The sequence below is a fragment of the Camelus ferus genome, chromosome 14, assembly GCF_009834535.1.
Source record: "Camelus ferus isolate YT-003-E chromosome 14, BCGSAC_Cfer_1.0, whole genome shotgun sequence".
In the NCBI taxonomy this organism is placed as follows: Eukaryota; Metazoa; Chordata; class Mammalia; order Artiodactyla; family Camelidae; genus Camelus; species Camelus ferus.
The window spans coordinates 16,866,247-16,881,005 of record NC_045709.1 but is presented as its reverse complement, the minus strand read 5'-3'; the positions used below and the strand labels follow the sequence as shown (position 1 = coordinate 16,881,005).

The 14,759-nt window shown below is 44.7% G+C and overlaps 1 protein-coding gene across 1 annotated transcript in view; it reads left to right on the top strand.

Annotated features, from left to right (window-relative positions):
• Nucleotides 1-5,785: 5,785 nt before the first annotated feature.
• KL (klotho) overlaps nucleotides 5,786-14,759 on the top strand; it is a 40,913-nt gene continuing 31,939 nt past the window's right edge. Inside the window, exon 1 of the mRNA XM_032496320.1 lies at nucleotides 5,786-6,612. Coding sequence (XP_032352211.1) covers nucleotides 5,797-6,612 — 816 coding nt within the window. The 5' untranslated portion in view covers nucleotides 5,786-5,796. The remainder of the gene's footprint in view (nucleotides 6,613-14,759) is intronic.

Sequence of the window (14,759 nt, the reverse complement as noted above, 5' to 3'; positions counted from 1 at the left end):
CTTACTCTTCCTTTCACAATTTTCTTGACTACTTTTGCACAATTGACATTTCTTTTATCACAAATGATACTGAATGTTTTTCATGTTTACACTGTATCTGATTTTTCTCATGTTAATTCCTAGTGTGCACTGCCAATTTTCGTATATTGACTTTGAGATAGAGGCTTGACATTTCCCAGTTGAAAGCTGGGCAGGCCCTGGAGGCGTGAAGTGAAAGGGCAGGGAGGTGGTCACAGTGCAGACATCCAAATTTGTGAATCACTCTCACAACTGAAGCCAGGACTAGTTGAGCTCTCAGAAGAGGGGCATCGGGAGGGAGGTGAATGGAGGACCAAAGACTAAGAGGTGGGGATGGAAAGCAAGAGGAAGAGGAGCCAAGCTAGAATCACGGAATTCACACTGTAGAAGGCAAGCTATGAAGATCAAAACGCTTGGGCCATGTAGGAGGCCCTCGCTGAAAAAAATAAGACCTTCAGAGTGGACCAGATGGATGCTAATTGGGCCATCCAAGCTCTGAAGTGTTGACCTTGGTTCTAATCGACAAGAGACTGGCCATATTCAAAGGAAGAGTGAGTCTGGTTTTGTACTATGTGAAAAGTCTTGTCTTTCCAGTTTTCAGGGCAGCAGTTTGCCCTGTGACCTCACTTCTTAGAAGCATCTAAGAGGAGCTGTTGATGTTCAGTTTGCTCATTTTTCTCTTGTTGTGAGGATGGAAATGATGACTTCCAAGCTCTTTATATAGCGACCAGAGACCTGAAATCCTTTACTTCAAATCTCTGGCAAAGTTTTCTTATTTACTCCTAAAACCCTGTAAAATTTCTCTCTACACAGTTTATCAGATACCTACCTGTTCCTTCGGTGTGCGTTTTGTTTGTTTCCTGGAGACCTCCCTCCTGAAACCCTCTGTTCTCCTGCTCCCATCTGGAATGTTTTGCTCTAAATTGGCTGCATCCTGAGGCTTCCTTTTGCTGCAGTCCTACACATTCCCTTTATTTTTCTCCTGCTTTGAATCCTCTGTTTAATGTAATTCATGCTTTCTCTTTTTTGGGGGGTTTACTGCCTTGTTTTAGTGGGGTGTAAAATCATGTTTATATCTTCATACGTTTATATCTTCAGGTACATGAAAAGAACTTTTTAAAAGGACATTAATGTCTGAAATGTCTATTCTGCTGCCACCCATGGTTATGAGTTTGGGTGTGGTACAGAATTCCAGGTTGAAAATAATTTTCCTTCAGAATATTGAAGCATGGCTCCACTGTTCTGTAATTTTCAATGTTTCTTTCGAGAAGTCCAAGGCTACTTTGGTTCTTATCCCGCTGCGCCTCCTGGAAGCTGTAGGATCTTACCTTTGTCTTTGGGATTCTGAAGTCCCACAGCCACGTGCCTTACTGCTTAGACTCACTTCACTAGAAGCTCATGTCCTTCAATTCTCAGACACTTTCTGTTTTCTCCATTCTTCCACTTGAGCGCTTACAAGTAATTTGTTTGATCTCCTAAATTTTTCTTAACCTTACTTTCCTGTTTTCCAGTGCTTTATTTTTTAAGATATTTTCTTATTTTCCAATAATTTTGCCAATTTAAAACTTATTTTTATTTGTTACACCTACTCTTAATTTTCAAGAGTTCTTTTTTTTTGGCTCTCTATTGTTCTATTTTTATTCTTATCCTATTCTTGTATCATAGATGCAATATTTTCTCTTAAAGGAAAGTATTAATGATGGTTTTTGTACTCTTCCATGAGGAAGTTCCCTTCATATATCTGGTGCTTCTTGTCTGGGTTCCTTTATATTTAGGAATGAATCACTAAGAAGCTGTCTGGAATCTTTCTGTGCATAGGCAGGGCTTGTGACAGATGGAGAGTTACTACCAGGAGTTCTGATGGAGTCCTGGAGCTAGCCTGGGAAGGAGAGTTGGGGGGTCCCACTGCTGGCTATGCAGAATTTGGTTTACTCTCCTAAGTTTGAGTCCCATGCCTCACCTATGCTGTTCTGCATGTGTGCTGTACCCAAGGCTGTAGCCCCTTGGATCCATTTCTCCAGAGAGAGTAAGTTCCCTATGGAGCTGGGGGATGGTGGAGCCAGACAGCACTTAGGGTGGAAAATTAGGATCTAACTGCTCCTGCTTTCAGGCCTCCAGAGGCACCTCTCCCTTCATAGCATTTCAGATCTGGAGCCTTTCTGGAGCCATATTACGTAAACCATCTTACTTCTCATGCATCTCTCCCTCAGCTAACTCACTCACCAGGCCTTCATTTTCATTTCCGTTACATACACTAATCTCTGTCAATCTTGCTGAAGATAGATATGTCTCTGCTTGTTGTATTGAGGGTAGTTGTGAGGAAAAGAAGGGAGGAGAAACATCTTGCCTCCAGCCCCTCAATGCCCTAAGTCCTTGACGGCCATGCTCCCTGCTCCTAGACACCAGCCTGGTTTCAGGACATGTTTAGTTGATGCGCAAGTCAGTTCCAGGCTAAGGAGGCAGGAGGAGGTGGAGGGGAGCAGGTGGCACAGGACTCAAGCCCTCGGGCTCCCTGCTCCACTCAGAGAAGGTGAATCCTTCGAGGAACGTCCGAAGCACACAGAGCCCAGTCTAGTGTCTCCACGGTCTACTTTAGCTCTAGAGAGCTCAGCAGAGCTGCAGCTTCCCGGGAACCCACTTGTCTTGAGCCCTTTATGGAGCTCTTTTCTTGCCTTTTTAGCAGCTTTTTGTCCACCACCCCAGTGCACTTGCTTTTGTTCCTTGGGCATTCCAGCTGCATGGTCTTGTTTTTCTGGTCATCTTAATGTCTCCATGTTTAATATTTTGGGACCTTAGGAGCCCACAATCATCTGCTTTAGATCACTGGTGCTCTATGCTGACCTCATCTTTCCCCCGAAACTTCCAGTTCTCCTCTCCTTCATCTTTCCTCCTCTGTGTACAAATATGTACAGAGTTCCTTATCTTGAAAAAATTTTCTCTGAACTCTGCTAACTCCTCAAGTGACCATCCTTTGTCATTCCTTCCACTGGCCAACTTGTCAGAAGAGTATGTACTTGATGCCTTTATTTTTCCATCTGACACAGCCTCTCATTTAATGCCTTACATTGTAATCTGTCTCGCTTAAGCCCCATCACAACTTAAAACATCTGCCTCCAAAGTCACCAAATGATCTAATTTCTAGATCTGTTGTCTTTTCTCACCAAGTTTGATCATCTCTCCTTTTTGAAACGCTCACATCCTTTCCTTGAAAAACATATTATCTTGGGACTTTTGGCCCTCCTTGGGGCTTCTTTTTTTCCCTTCCCTTTTTACTCCCCCTACTCACCTGACAGATGGAGATGAGGCAGAGCTCTTGGCTTTTGGTTGTTTATTTTGAACACCCCATCTTATTCACTATCCTGGCATCAAAAGCTCTGATCCAAAGCTCTAGTCCGTAACTGCCTTCTGAGCTTCAAAGCTATATCTCCAATTATTTGCTTAATGTCCTTGCTTACAAATTTGACTGACACTTCAAATTTAATGTATTTAGCACTGAATTCATCATTTATCAAAAATTAATTACAGCTCCTGATGTACTCAGGAATATCAGTGGTGGTGTCATTTTTATTTTCAACTCAGCTCAAAACATTTAAATCATCATTTACTTTTCCCTCTCAGTTGCCTCCCATATGCAGTCAGTCTTCTCTTGCATTGCCTCCCATCTCTGCTTCTTTTTCTTTGCATTTTCACCATGCTAGGCCGAAGCCTTCCTCAACTCATTATCCACCTTACTATAGTTGCTTTCAAAGTGATCTTCCAGTTTCTCGTATCTCCCCCTCAGTTTGTGTTACTGACAAATCAATTGATTGGGTTATTAATATTGTACCTTTCTTAAAATAAGTTGACACATCTTGCTGTTTGCTTTTGTAACTCCACTACTCAAAAACTTTCGGTGACTCCTAAATTGAGGTGGACCACAAAGACGCTTACAGATTTAAAGTTCAGCTCTTGGATGGTAAATCACTTTTGCTTTTGTTTTGCTGGCAAAACAAACAAGACATAGAAGCCTTTTAATTTAGCTGGAAGAGAGTGTGACTGTGTGGTTTCGTGGTGTAATTTTTTTAATTGCTGGAGTATCATTGTTATTTCACATTCATCAAAAAATGTAAATGCCACATGTAACAGAATAGCAATGTCTTGTTCCAGCCTGATGGCTTAATCTTACTAATCATGATAATATATGCTAGCTGGAGTTGGGAATAGTTCATGAAATACTAGAATAAATTTGTTGTGCTTACATTTTAAGGAAATTAATAGAAGTGCCTTCATCTGCAACATTTAAGACTGTTGATTTTAAATTTGTATGAAACAGTAGAGCAGGGATGATCACTGGGTGAGAATGGATGTACCTCTGTGAGGATCTTAGTCGTTCAGCACAGGGGCAGGTGTGCTGAGACCGAGGCACATGTACTGGAGAGGGATTCACAGATATTAACAAGGACTTACATTTGTCTGGGCTTTCCATATGTGAGTTCTCTGTGTGCATACTTTTTTTCATGTGAGCCTCACAAGCCTCTAAGGTGGTAGGGCAGACACGGCCATCTCCATTTTATAAATAAGGATCCTAACACTTGGAGAGATTGTTCCAGGGCCAAGATCACAAAGGTGCAGCCCAGACCGTCCATCCCCAGTTATTCATAGATCAGATAAACACACACTCAAAGGGACACTGTGTCTCTACGATTTCCGTCAAAAGGGCTCTTTGGTAACCGAAAAAACGTCATGACTCCATTTGGTCCTAGAGGGTGGGAGTGGCCACTTGGGCTAAATCCCTCCTCCCCTTCCCCTTCGCTAATCAGGTGTCGTACAGGGGACCCAGGGTCTTCCTGCTCCAGCGCAGCTCAGAGTGAAAGCTAAAACGTGATTATTCAAAAGACAGATGCAAAAGGCTAATAAAGGTTAAAGACAGTTACTCAAAGTCCAAACCTTGGTGTTTCTCTCAGAAGAACAGTCACAGATGTCATTTGAAGTTCACCAAGTAATTCTGCAAGATCGAATTAAAGAATAACTGCTGGGTTGAAATCATTAAAAGATAACAGTAAGAGGGAGAGAAAAGCATCTCCTTTGTTTTCCTCGAAGGCGCCCTAGACGGGGGCCTGCGGGACGCGCCGTTCAGGCCTGCGAGCATAGGGTGGCTCTTCACGCTAGCATCTTCCCCAAAGACCTTAAAGGAAAGTCCACCACGAGTCTTTCTCTCCCAGCGTTTCAAGTTCAGACCTAGCTCTCCCCACCCAGCCCTCCCAATACAATTTCGGCCAGCCCCTAATGGGCTGTAGTAATGGCAGTTACTTTTCTCTGTCTCCGAATGGGAGAGAAGAGAAAGCAGGTGCTTCCTGGCGGGCGGACCCCGGGAGGACAGGCAAAGATCCCGCGCCCATCTCCTTGGGAAAGTTGGCGGCCTCCTTTCCTCGACGCACCCGGTCACAGCCGCTTTTCCAGGAGGGCGCGCGGATGGGGAAATAGAAGGCGGCGCGCAGGGAACTAGTGTCGCCGAAGGATCCTCAGTGGCCCCTGGTAGCCGAGATGAACAGGTGCCTTTTCTCCGACGCCCGGGAGCGGCGCCTGCTGCACCTTGCCCGCTGTGGCGCCCCCTGCGCGGGCTCTGGTTCGCCCTTTGCGCCCCCGCCTCGCAATCCAGGGCGGGGAGAGGCGCGGGGCCACAGGTAATTATTGCCAGGGGAAGCGGGGGTGGGCGCGCCGGCTGGGGGCGGGCGGCGCGGCGGGGCGCGGGCATAAAGGGGCGCGGCGCTGCGCCCCAGCGCCCGGCTCCCGCACAGCATGCCCGCCCGCGCCTCGCCGCGCCGCCCGAGGCCACCGCCGCTGCTGCTGCCGCCGCTGCTGCTGCTGGCCCTGGGCGGCCGCCGCCTGCACGCTGAGCCCGGCGACGGCGCGCAAACCTGGACCCGCTTCGCGCGCCCTCCGGCCCCTGAGGCCGCGGGGCTCCTCCATGATACCTTCCCCGACGGCTTCCTCTGGGCCGTGGGCAGTGCCGCCTACCAGACGGAGGGCGGCTGGCGGCAGCATGGCAAGGGCGCGTCCATCTGGGACACGTTCACCCACCGCCCCCTGGTACCCCCAGGGGACCCCCCGGCAGCCGGACTGTCGTCGGGCGCCTCTTCGCCGTCCCCTCCCGCCACCGGGGACGTGGCCAGCGACGGCTACAACAACGTCTTTCGCGACACCGAGGGGCTGCGCGAGCTCGGGGTCTCCCACTACCGCTTCTCCATCTCGTGGGCGAGGGTGCTCCCCAATGGCAGCGCCGGCGCCCCCAACCGCGAGGGGCTGCGCTACTACCGGCGCCTGCTGGAGCGGCTGCGGGAACTGGGAGTGCAGCCCGTGGTCACCCTGTACCACTGGGACCTGCCCCAGCGCCTGCAGGACGCCTACGGAGGCTGGGCCAACCGCGCCCTAGCCGACCACTTCAGGGATTACGCTGAGCTGTGCTTTCGCCACTTTGGCGGCCAGGTCAAGTACTGGATCACCATCGACAACCCGTACGTGGTGGCCTGGCACGGCTACGCCACCGGGCGCCTGGCCCCCGGCGTCCGGGGAAGCCCGCGGCTCGGGTACCTAGTGGCACACAACCTCCTCCTGGTGAGTTCGAGGGGCCAGGCGGAAGGCCACGCCGGGGCGAGGGCCGCTGCAAGCGCCAGGGGGCAAGAGGGGTGCCTGAGCCTTCGGTCAGATGAAGCTCCATCTGAGCACATCTGTGAGGTCACCAGGGATTCCCACGGGTTGCGGGGCGGGGGTGAACTGAGCATCTTGGGCTTCCCTGGAAGGCGTGGAGTTGGGAATGGGAGGGGAACCCCCGCAGTGGGCGCGCGAGTGAGTGCCCTTTGGAGACCTTTTGTCAAAAAGGAATTGGAATCAGTTTCTCCTGTGAGAAAAGGGAGCTTCTTTCTCTAAAGGTAGAGGGATTCCTAGAGGTAAGATAGGGAGGGCCAGAAGCAGCCACGGGGAGAAGGAGGAGGTGGAGGAAAGAAACAAGTTTGTTGGGTAGCCACGGAAATAGCATTACTCTCTGCTAGAGTTTGTAGGGATGTCCTGAGTTCAGTATTAATCCAGTAAGGTCTATCTTGCTTGTGGCACAAGTTCGCACTGCAGCAGATTCGAAGGTGTCAAAATCACATCTCCTGAGGCGCAGGTAAACTGTCTTTGAAAGTTCCTTTTGTGCAGGATTGAGAACTGCATCCACCAACCTTAATCAGCAGGGGTATGAAGACCCCATTATACAATCTTAAACAAAACTAGCCATAAAATACAGAAACAGCCACAGGGTGATACAGACTGAGTCCTACAACAACTGTACTTCCACGATGCTGCTCTCTCCAGCTGAAAGGGCTCCTTGGGGATGAGATTATGAGCCTGACACAACTGATTTTTAACACCCTTGTGTGAAAGGCTTAATACATTTTGGCAGCAGGAAGGATTGACGTGCTGTAATAAAGTTGTCTCCCAAATAACTTCCTTCTTTTTCTCCTTTACTTAGTGTTCAAGATCAGGTCTCATTGTTTTGAGGGTTCATTTATAATGTCAGTTTTGCTGGTACACTTTGTACAGAATTTTGTACCATGAGAGAATATTTTATGTGTATGTGCAAACATTTTAATAAAAGTGTTTAAATGTATAACTTTTGGCACTGTATGTCGGTGACTCATGGGCCTATTGGAAGACCTATTTTGAAATTTAGAATTAAACCACATATTTTGAACAAATTCAAAATGAACACCACTTCTACACACTTTTAATTGAAGCCATAGATAACTGAGGCAGAACAGTAGTGCTTGTTGAATTGACTTACTGCTTGGAGCTGCTGATAATGTTGTAATAATGGCTAATTAGATTGTATGTCAGTTCCACAAAACCTGTTTGCCACTACATATCATGAAAGAATGTTGGATATGTTTGACAAAAAAGTTTGTGATTCCATATTGATATATGTTTTTCATTAAGATACTTCAGAGCAGTGGCAATAAACTTTTTCAGTCTGTCAATCCTTTTAAAAAATCAGAAGACCCTAACCACCACCTGTTTATGGTTGGTAACAGAAAAACCATGGGAAAAGCTTACCCTTCTTTTGAAGAAAACATAAGCAAATTTTAGTTAATACTGGAAACAAGAGATTTGTGGACCAGCTGAAGGACCTAATAGACATTCCTGCAAAATCACTACTTTAGATTTAAATCACAAGCGTTCTATTTTTAGAACACATGTGATAAACTCTGTATAAATGCAAAAGTCATCAACTGATATTACAGCCACTTATGCAATCATTTCAGACATAAGACAGGGAATTTGGGACTGCAGGAGCTTTCTGGGACTCTGGTATATTAAACAGACAACATGCTTTTGATTCTTGGGTCCACTCAGCCTTTTGATTAACTTTTTGGTTATTTTTTTGTATCCTTACACAGAAAAACTTGCCAAACACTAACCGTTCTTCCCCCCAGAAATGCAGTGGACTTTGTGTTCACAAGAAATTAGTAACAGGTGGACAGTTGGTTTTGCTGATGCTGCAAACAAAATTATAGTTGCTGTAAAATATTAATTTTGCTTTCAAATTTCTTTGGTTTGGAGTTCAGTCATTCTTGTATCTTATAAAGAAGTGAGTTGTCATGATCAAAAATGGTATCTTAAATTATTTTTTTCATCTGAGATATTTTCATTCTGATTTCAATATTCTTTCTTGGTGCATGTGATAGAGGGAGGAGGATAGGGAGGTTTTGATATTATTTGAAAAGATAAATCATATTCCACAGCTTTTGGTGATGGAGTATTTTGGTAATACATTTCAGCCAGGGCTTAGATATTGTTGGTAGGGGCCACTGCATAAACATCTGCATTTAGGATCTGGTGCTGGTGAGGGATGAAGTTGGCCAGCATCCCTTCCTGCCCCACTCTGTGCTCCCACTAAGGTACTAGTGGACTAAGGAGACCCCCTGGGGAGACTGGGGGTTCTCTCCGCAGAGAGTCACTGTCTGATGGCCTGGAGGACAGGAGGCAGGCCAGACAGACTGCAAGGTGAATAACGGGGTGGAGGCTCTGCTCAGAATGGAGGTCTCCGTGTTCTTTTGTAGGTTTTTGGTATTGGGGTAAACCTAGATAAAAATAGACTGTGTGTGTGTGTGTGTGCGCGCTCACCAGAAATGAAAAGGAGATTTCCCTGTGGAGCCCTGGGAGTCCAGGCTGCTTTGCTCCATCTGAGCATAACCCAGAAAGAAGACTCTCCTTCTCTCTCTGACTTGAAGAGGGACTGCTGTGCCTTCACATCTCTTGAAAGACAGTTCTTTTTTTTTTTAATTAAAAAATTTTTTTTTAAAAAAATTGAAGTATAGTTGATTTACAATGTTGTGTTAGTTTTTGGTGTACAGCATAGTGATTTAGTTATACATATATATTCTTTTTCATTATAGGTTATTATAAGATATTGAATATAGTTTCCTGTGCTGAACGGTAGAATCTTGTTGTTTATCTATTTTATATATGATAGTACCTTCTAATCCCAAACTCCTAATTTATCCCTCCCTGCCCCTTCCCCTGTGGTGACCATAAGTTTGTTTTCTATGTTGAAAGATGGTTCTTGATGGCCCCTGAAGAACTAGTAGTAAGGCCTATAGTTGGGAGTCAGTGGGAGTCAGCGGGAGTCAGTGGTGCCTCTGAGTTTTCGCTCTGCCCGTGGATTTCTGAGAGGACCAGACCCCAGTTGAAGATGCACATGGACGTCCCAGGGAGTCTTGCAAATGCTTATGCAGGGAACCTGTGGGGAAAGACACTTCTTTTGCTTGAGGAGGTGGGGCTGGGAGGTGTTAGTTTGGGGATTGTGTGCAGGGCAGACGTGGCTGGTCTTAAGCATTAGTTCTCCTGTCTCAGCTGATCTGTTCACAGCACTTGTGCAGCCACTATTCTCTCATTCTTGCCACACTTTCTCAGCGTGGCTTCCAGAATCTCACTGTCTCTTGCTTTCCCCTCAGCTCATTGGTGATTCCTTCCCAGTCCCCTTGTTCACTTATTCTTCCTCACCCCGCCTCTAAATATTGGAGTGCCCAGGGCTCCCTCCCCTGGGGCCTCTTCTCTGGATTCCTTCCAAGTGAGCTCTTTGAATACTGTCTATATTCTGATGAGTGCAAATTTTTGAGTCTCTAGCCAGAACTTCTGCCCTGAGCTCCAGGCTTAGATAGACAACTGCCTTCTCCACTTCAGTGTCTAATTGGCATGTCATATCTTATATCCAAAAGCAAGTTCTTATTTTCCCCATCTCCATTATGGCAACTTTACTCTTTCAGTGTGTTGGGCCCCAAACCTTAACTCCTTCCTTTCTCTTACATCTTATTTTCTATGCATCAGCAAACCCTATAGCCCTACCTACCTTCAAAATGTATACAGAATACAGCCACTTTTCTTTTTATCTACAGCTACTGGTCCAAGCTCCCATCAGATTCTGCGTGGATCACTGGAATAGCCTCCTAGCTGATGTCCTTGCTTCTGCCCTCGCCCCTTGCACTGTGCAATGATGGGTATTCTCAAAGATATCATTGTGTGTGAACAAGATAAGGTTCCTTCTTTATTAAAATCACACTTTTTCTTCAAGAACCAGCTCACATGCTCCCTTTGGCCCCACACCCAAATGCCGTCTCTTCCAAGAAATCCCAAAGTGCTTCATTCTTTTATATATATATATATATTTATTGAAGTATAGTCAGTTTACAATGTTGTGTCAATTCCTGGTGTACAGCACAATGCTTCAGTCATATAGGAACATATATCTATATCTATATCTATCTATATGTGTTTTCATATTCTTTTTCACCATAAGTTACTACAAGATGTTGAATATAGTTCCCTATGCTATACAGTACCTATTTTATATACATGAGTTAGTATCTGCAAATCTCGAACTCCCAGTTTATTCCTTTCCACCCCCTTTCCCCAAAGTGCTTCATTCTGATGTCACCTACCACACTTTTGCTTTTGTCTAACCATTTGCCTCCTTTGACCACTTCACTACCCAGGCAATTCCTTAAGTAAGGGAACCAGGTTGACTTCATCTGTCCTAAATGCCATCTTGCCCTTGGTGGGTGCTCAGTAAGTGGCTTCTGACTATTTAATAGCCTGATTTTGCCTTTGTAAACTGATGCTCCTAGGGTCTGCTCTCTTTGACAGTCTTCCTAGCCACTTTCCTAAGGGACAGGAAGTACCAAATCCTCATCAGATAGGAGGATCAGTATGGGACAGAATCTCACATTTTCAGTAAAAATTTATGATTCCATCGTAAAAATTTTCAAACAATTGGAAACTATCTATGGTCACTATGCAATGTTATGAAGACGTTTTCAGAATGGGAGGTGGGGGAATTCTCTTGGTTGACTTTAGGAGCATATATTGGAAGTGACTTTGTTATCTAGTTGAATTTTCATTCCCCAAGTATTCAAATTATACATGCTACGTACTTTGGGGAAGCACTTTACCAATTTTCCTCTCATTAAAATGTTTTTGGTACATGGCCAGAAAAATTAACTGGGTTGAATGTTAATGTATTTTATAGACTATTGGGTTCAGTAGTGTGTTTAATCAGAAATGGTTAAAGTATGTCCTGAAAAGCTTGACTTACTCCCTTTTGAATACCTGACTGAACCCAGTGTTTTTTGAAGGTTACAGTCAAGTCCAAGAAAAAAATTTAAGAATAGGAAAAGAACTAACAAACTAATTTCAAAATCATAGCAATGTTTAACAATGCCAATTATTTTGAGTTGAAGAAAAGAGGGAAAATACAGACTACTAAGCATTCAAATCATATCAATATGCATTTCTTAAGTGCAAAATGAATGAATGCACAACCGTGTTACCTAAATATGTAGTTAGTTATAAATTTTGCACACAGAAGTCTTGAGTTATCTTAATTCTTCAAACAATATGATTTCTCCAAGCCAGAATTTTATAATTAATTTGTACAAAAAGTATGTTTCTTTCAATGAATGTTATTCTCAGGTATAAACGAAATTTTAGGTGTAGGAAGAGAATAATATACATGCCTACTGGGAGGACAAGAAACAAAGAGTGGATCAGTAAAAATACACACTGTTACTGAATTCGCCAAGAGCCGCATCTTCTTAGGAAACTGCAAAGTGACTGCTTGTAATCTATACTTAAACAGATAAGCATAATCTATCTTTTATGTACTCTGCCTTGATATGTTCTGAGTATAGAGTTAATCTAAAGAACCGCTATATCTCTTCTTCCTTCTATCTTGGGATAAACTCTTATTTATACTTCAAAGACTTGACTTACTCCCATTTTGCATAACAACAGGCAAAAGGGATCATTTACTCATTTGTAATTCCCTGAGGTCAGAAACTGTATATCATATCTACTTTTAAATTTTTAGTGCTTATTTCAGTCCTTGGAGCAGAAAAAATATTCGATACAATTTTTAATGAATGGGTAAATATATATATAAAGTTATCTCTACTAATTTCAATATGTCCTTTTTTTTTCTTTCTTGTAAAGTGAATTTTTACAGTCTGCTTTTTCACCCAGTATCTGGGAAGGAGTTTTTATTAAAGAGTGAGGAAGGACAGGAAAGAAAATTCCCGCCCAGATAGGTATGTGAGCTTTGTGCATTTCCAAGGCAAATAATATCCCTCTGTCTATTAAGTGCACTATTATATGGTAATTAGAATGTTAGAATTAGAAGGTTCAGGGAAATCCCAGGTCAAATTTCTTCTCAAGACCAACTCCTTGCAGTGGTCCTCCTGGGGTCTTCTAGCTTCTGCCTGACTATTTGCTGCAAGAGGAACGCAGCTCCTCTCAAGTTGCCCACTCGACTTGTCTTTTACATTGAACAGAAACCTGCCTCTGTACAGGACTCATCTCTGGTTCTCTCTGCCCTCATAAATCTCAAATAGTAAAACAAATTGCTTTTTGACGAGACAGCTTTTCAACTATCTGAAAAGGCCACTGTGTACTTCCTCAGTATTTTCTTCTCCATTCACCCTCGCGGCTGCACCTCTGAGAACTGGAGGGAGGGGGCATTTGGTAAGGGCTCCTTCTTGGGAGCCTGCTGTGGGGCAGGCAGGAGCATCCTTGAAACCTGGGGATGTGAATTGGACCCTTGGGAGGCCTCTTCATCCTCTGACACTTGGGGACAAGGTGGGGAGGGAGAGGGAAGAGTTGACCTTTCTATCTCCCCAGAGGGGTAGGTCTTTGTGGAACAGAGCAGAACAGGGTTGTCTGTGGGACCTGCCTGTGTCCATTGTCCTTAACAGGGGGCTGCCCATGGTGGAGAGACTGAGGGCACCCAAAGTGGGAAGGGCATTCTGTGTCCTGGGTTCTGGGAGGCAGCGGTGCCGCCAGCCCAGGTGGAGCAGTGTTTCCCGGTGCGCAGTTCACGCCACAGGATCAGAACATGGAATGGCTGAAACTCAGGTAGGAAAGGAGAGGGAGGACACAGAGCAGGAGAGGTGAGCCCAGGCTCTTTGAAGGCCCTTGCTGAAGATCTGATACGCAGGACAAATTTCAGCTGGCCCAGATGTCAGCGCACACGTCTTGTTTTGGACACTGAATCCCGTCAGTGCCGTCCAAGACTGCATCGATGGTTTTGGCTGTCACCTCCCTGCAGACTTGGATTAGTTTGCAGTCAGCTAAAACCTCTTAGGCTTTTTAATTTTTCCCCATGTGAATTGCTGTTAAGCCAGACTTCCCCCTGTCACCTCCTTTGGTCGTTTATTTTTAAACTTTTAATCTTATTAAATTTCAACCTCAATGTGCAAAGATAAGAAGAGGGTTACCACAGTTGGTAATTCTTAAAAACTGAAAATAAATATATGAGGATGATGGGTTAAAGGAACAGCAGTGCACAGGTGTAGTGGGAAAGTATTTGGCTATTAAAAAGTTGATGTATTGTGGTTAAACTGTTGCACGTGGTATGCTATTAAGAGAAGAATGCTGTTTGGAATATTATGTCTGTTTTGTGTCTCTGTTGTGTAAGTAAGTGTGAGCAGGCAGAGAGCGCTCTTCAGCTCTTTGGCTGTGCTGGGTTCTCGCCAGCTGCTGCCTTTTCCCCCAGGCTTCTTCCCTGACATGCCCAAGCCTAGATTTGATATCCCTGCTTTCTGCTCTTACACAATCCTGTATTGTCCTTCTAATAATACTTCACACATTTTATTGAAATGATTTGTTTGTGTGTCTTCCCCCCAAAGACCTCAGCTTTGAGACGCCAGGAGTCATGTTGACCTTGCTTTAGGGAGTGTGCAGATATTTGTTGCATGAATGAAAGAATGCACTGTCCCCTGCCCTCCCCACCTGAAAATGTGAAGGCAAAAAGGAAGCTGTTAACAGTGGCTTGTTTCTGGATAGTGGGATTACGAGTGATTTTTTTTTCTTTCTGATTGTCTTGAGTTTTCTAACTGTTCTATAAGCAAAATGTTATTACTTTTGTGTTGGAGAAATCATAAGCAGTGTTTCTGGGGAAAGATGGAAGACTGAATTTACCCATCCAATTTTTTTCTCTCTTGGAACCCCATTAAACTTTAATAAAGAAACTGCTAAAACAAGGAAAGAAGAGGGAAGAGAGGGAAGGAAGGGAGAGGGAGAGAGACCACAGTGAAGAAAGCAGAGCAGTGGCACAATTTGGGAACCTGAGAAGCAGATGGACAAGGATTCCTGACTCAGTGGATCTGAGCAGGCTGACTGCGAAGTTGGCAGTGCGAGAAGCCAAGAACCAATCCTACAATTGCAGAGTCTTA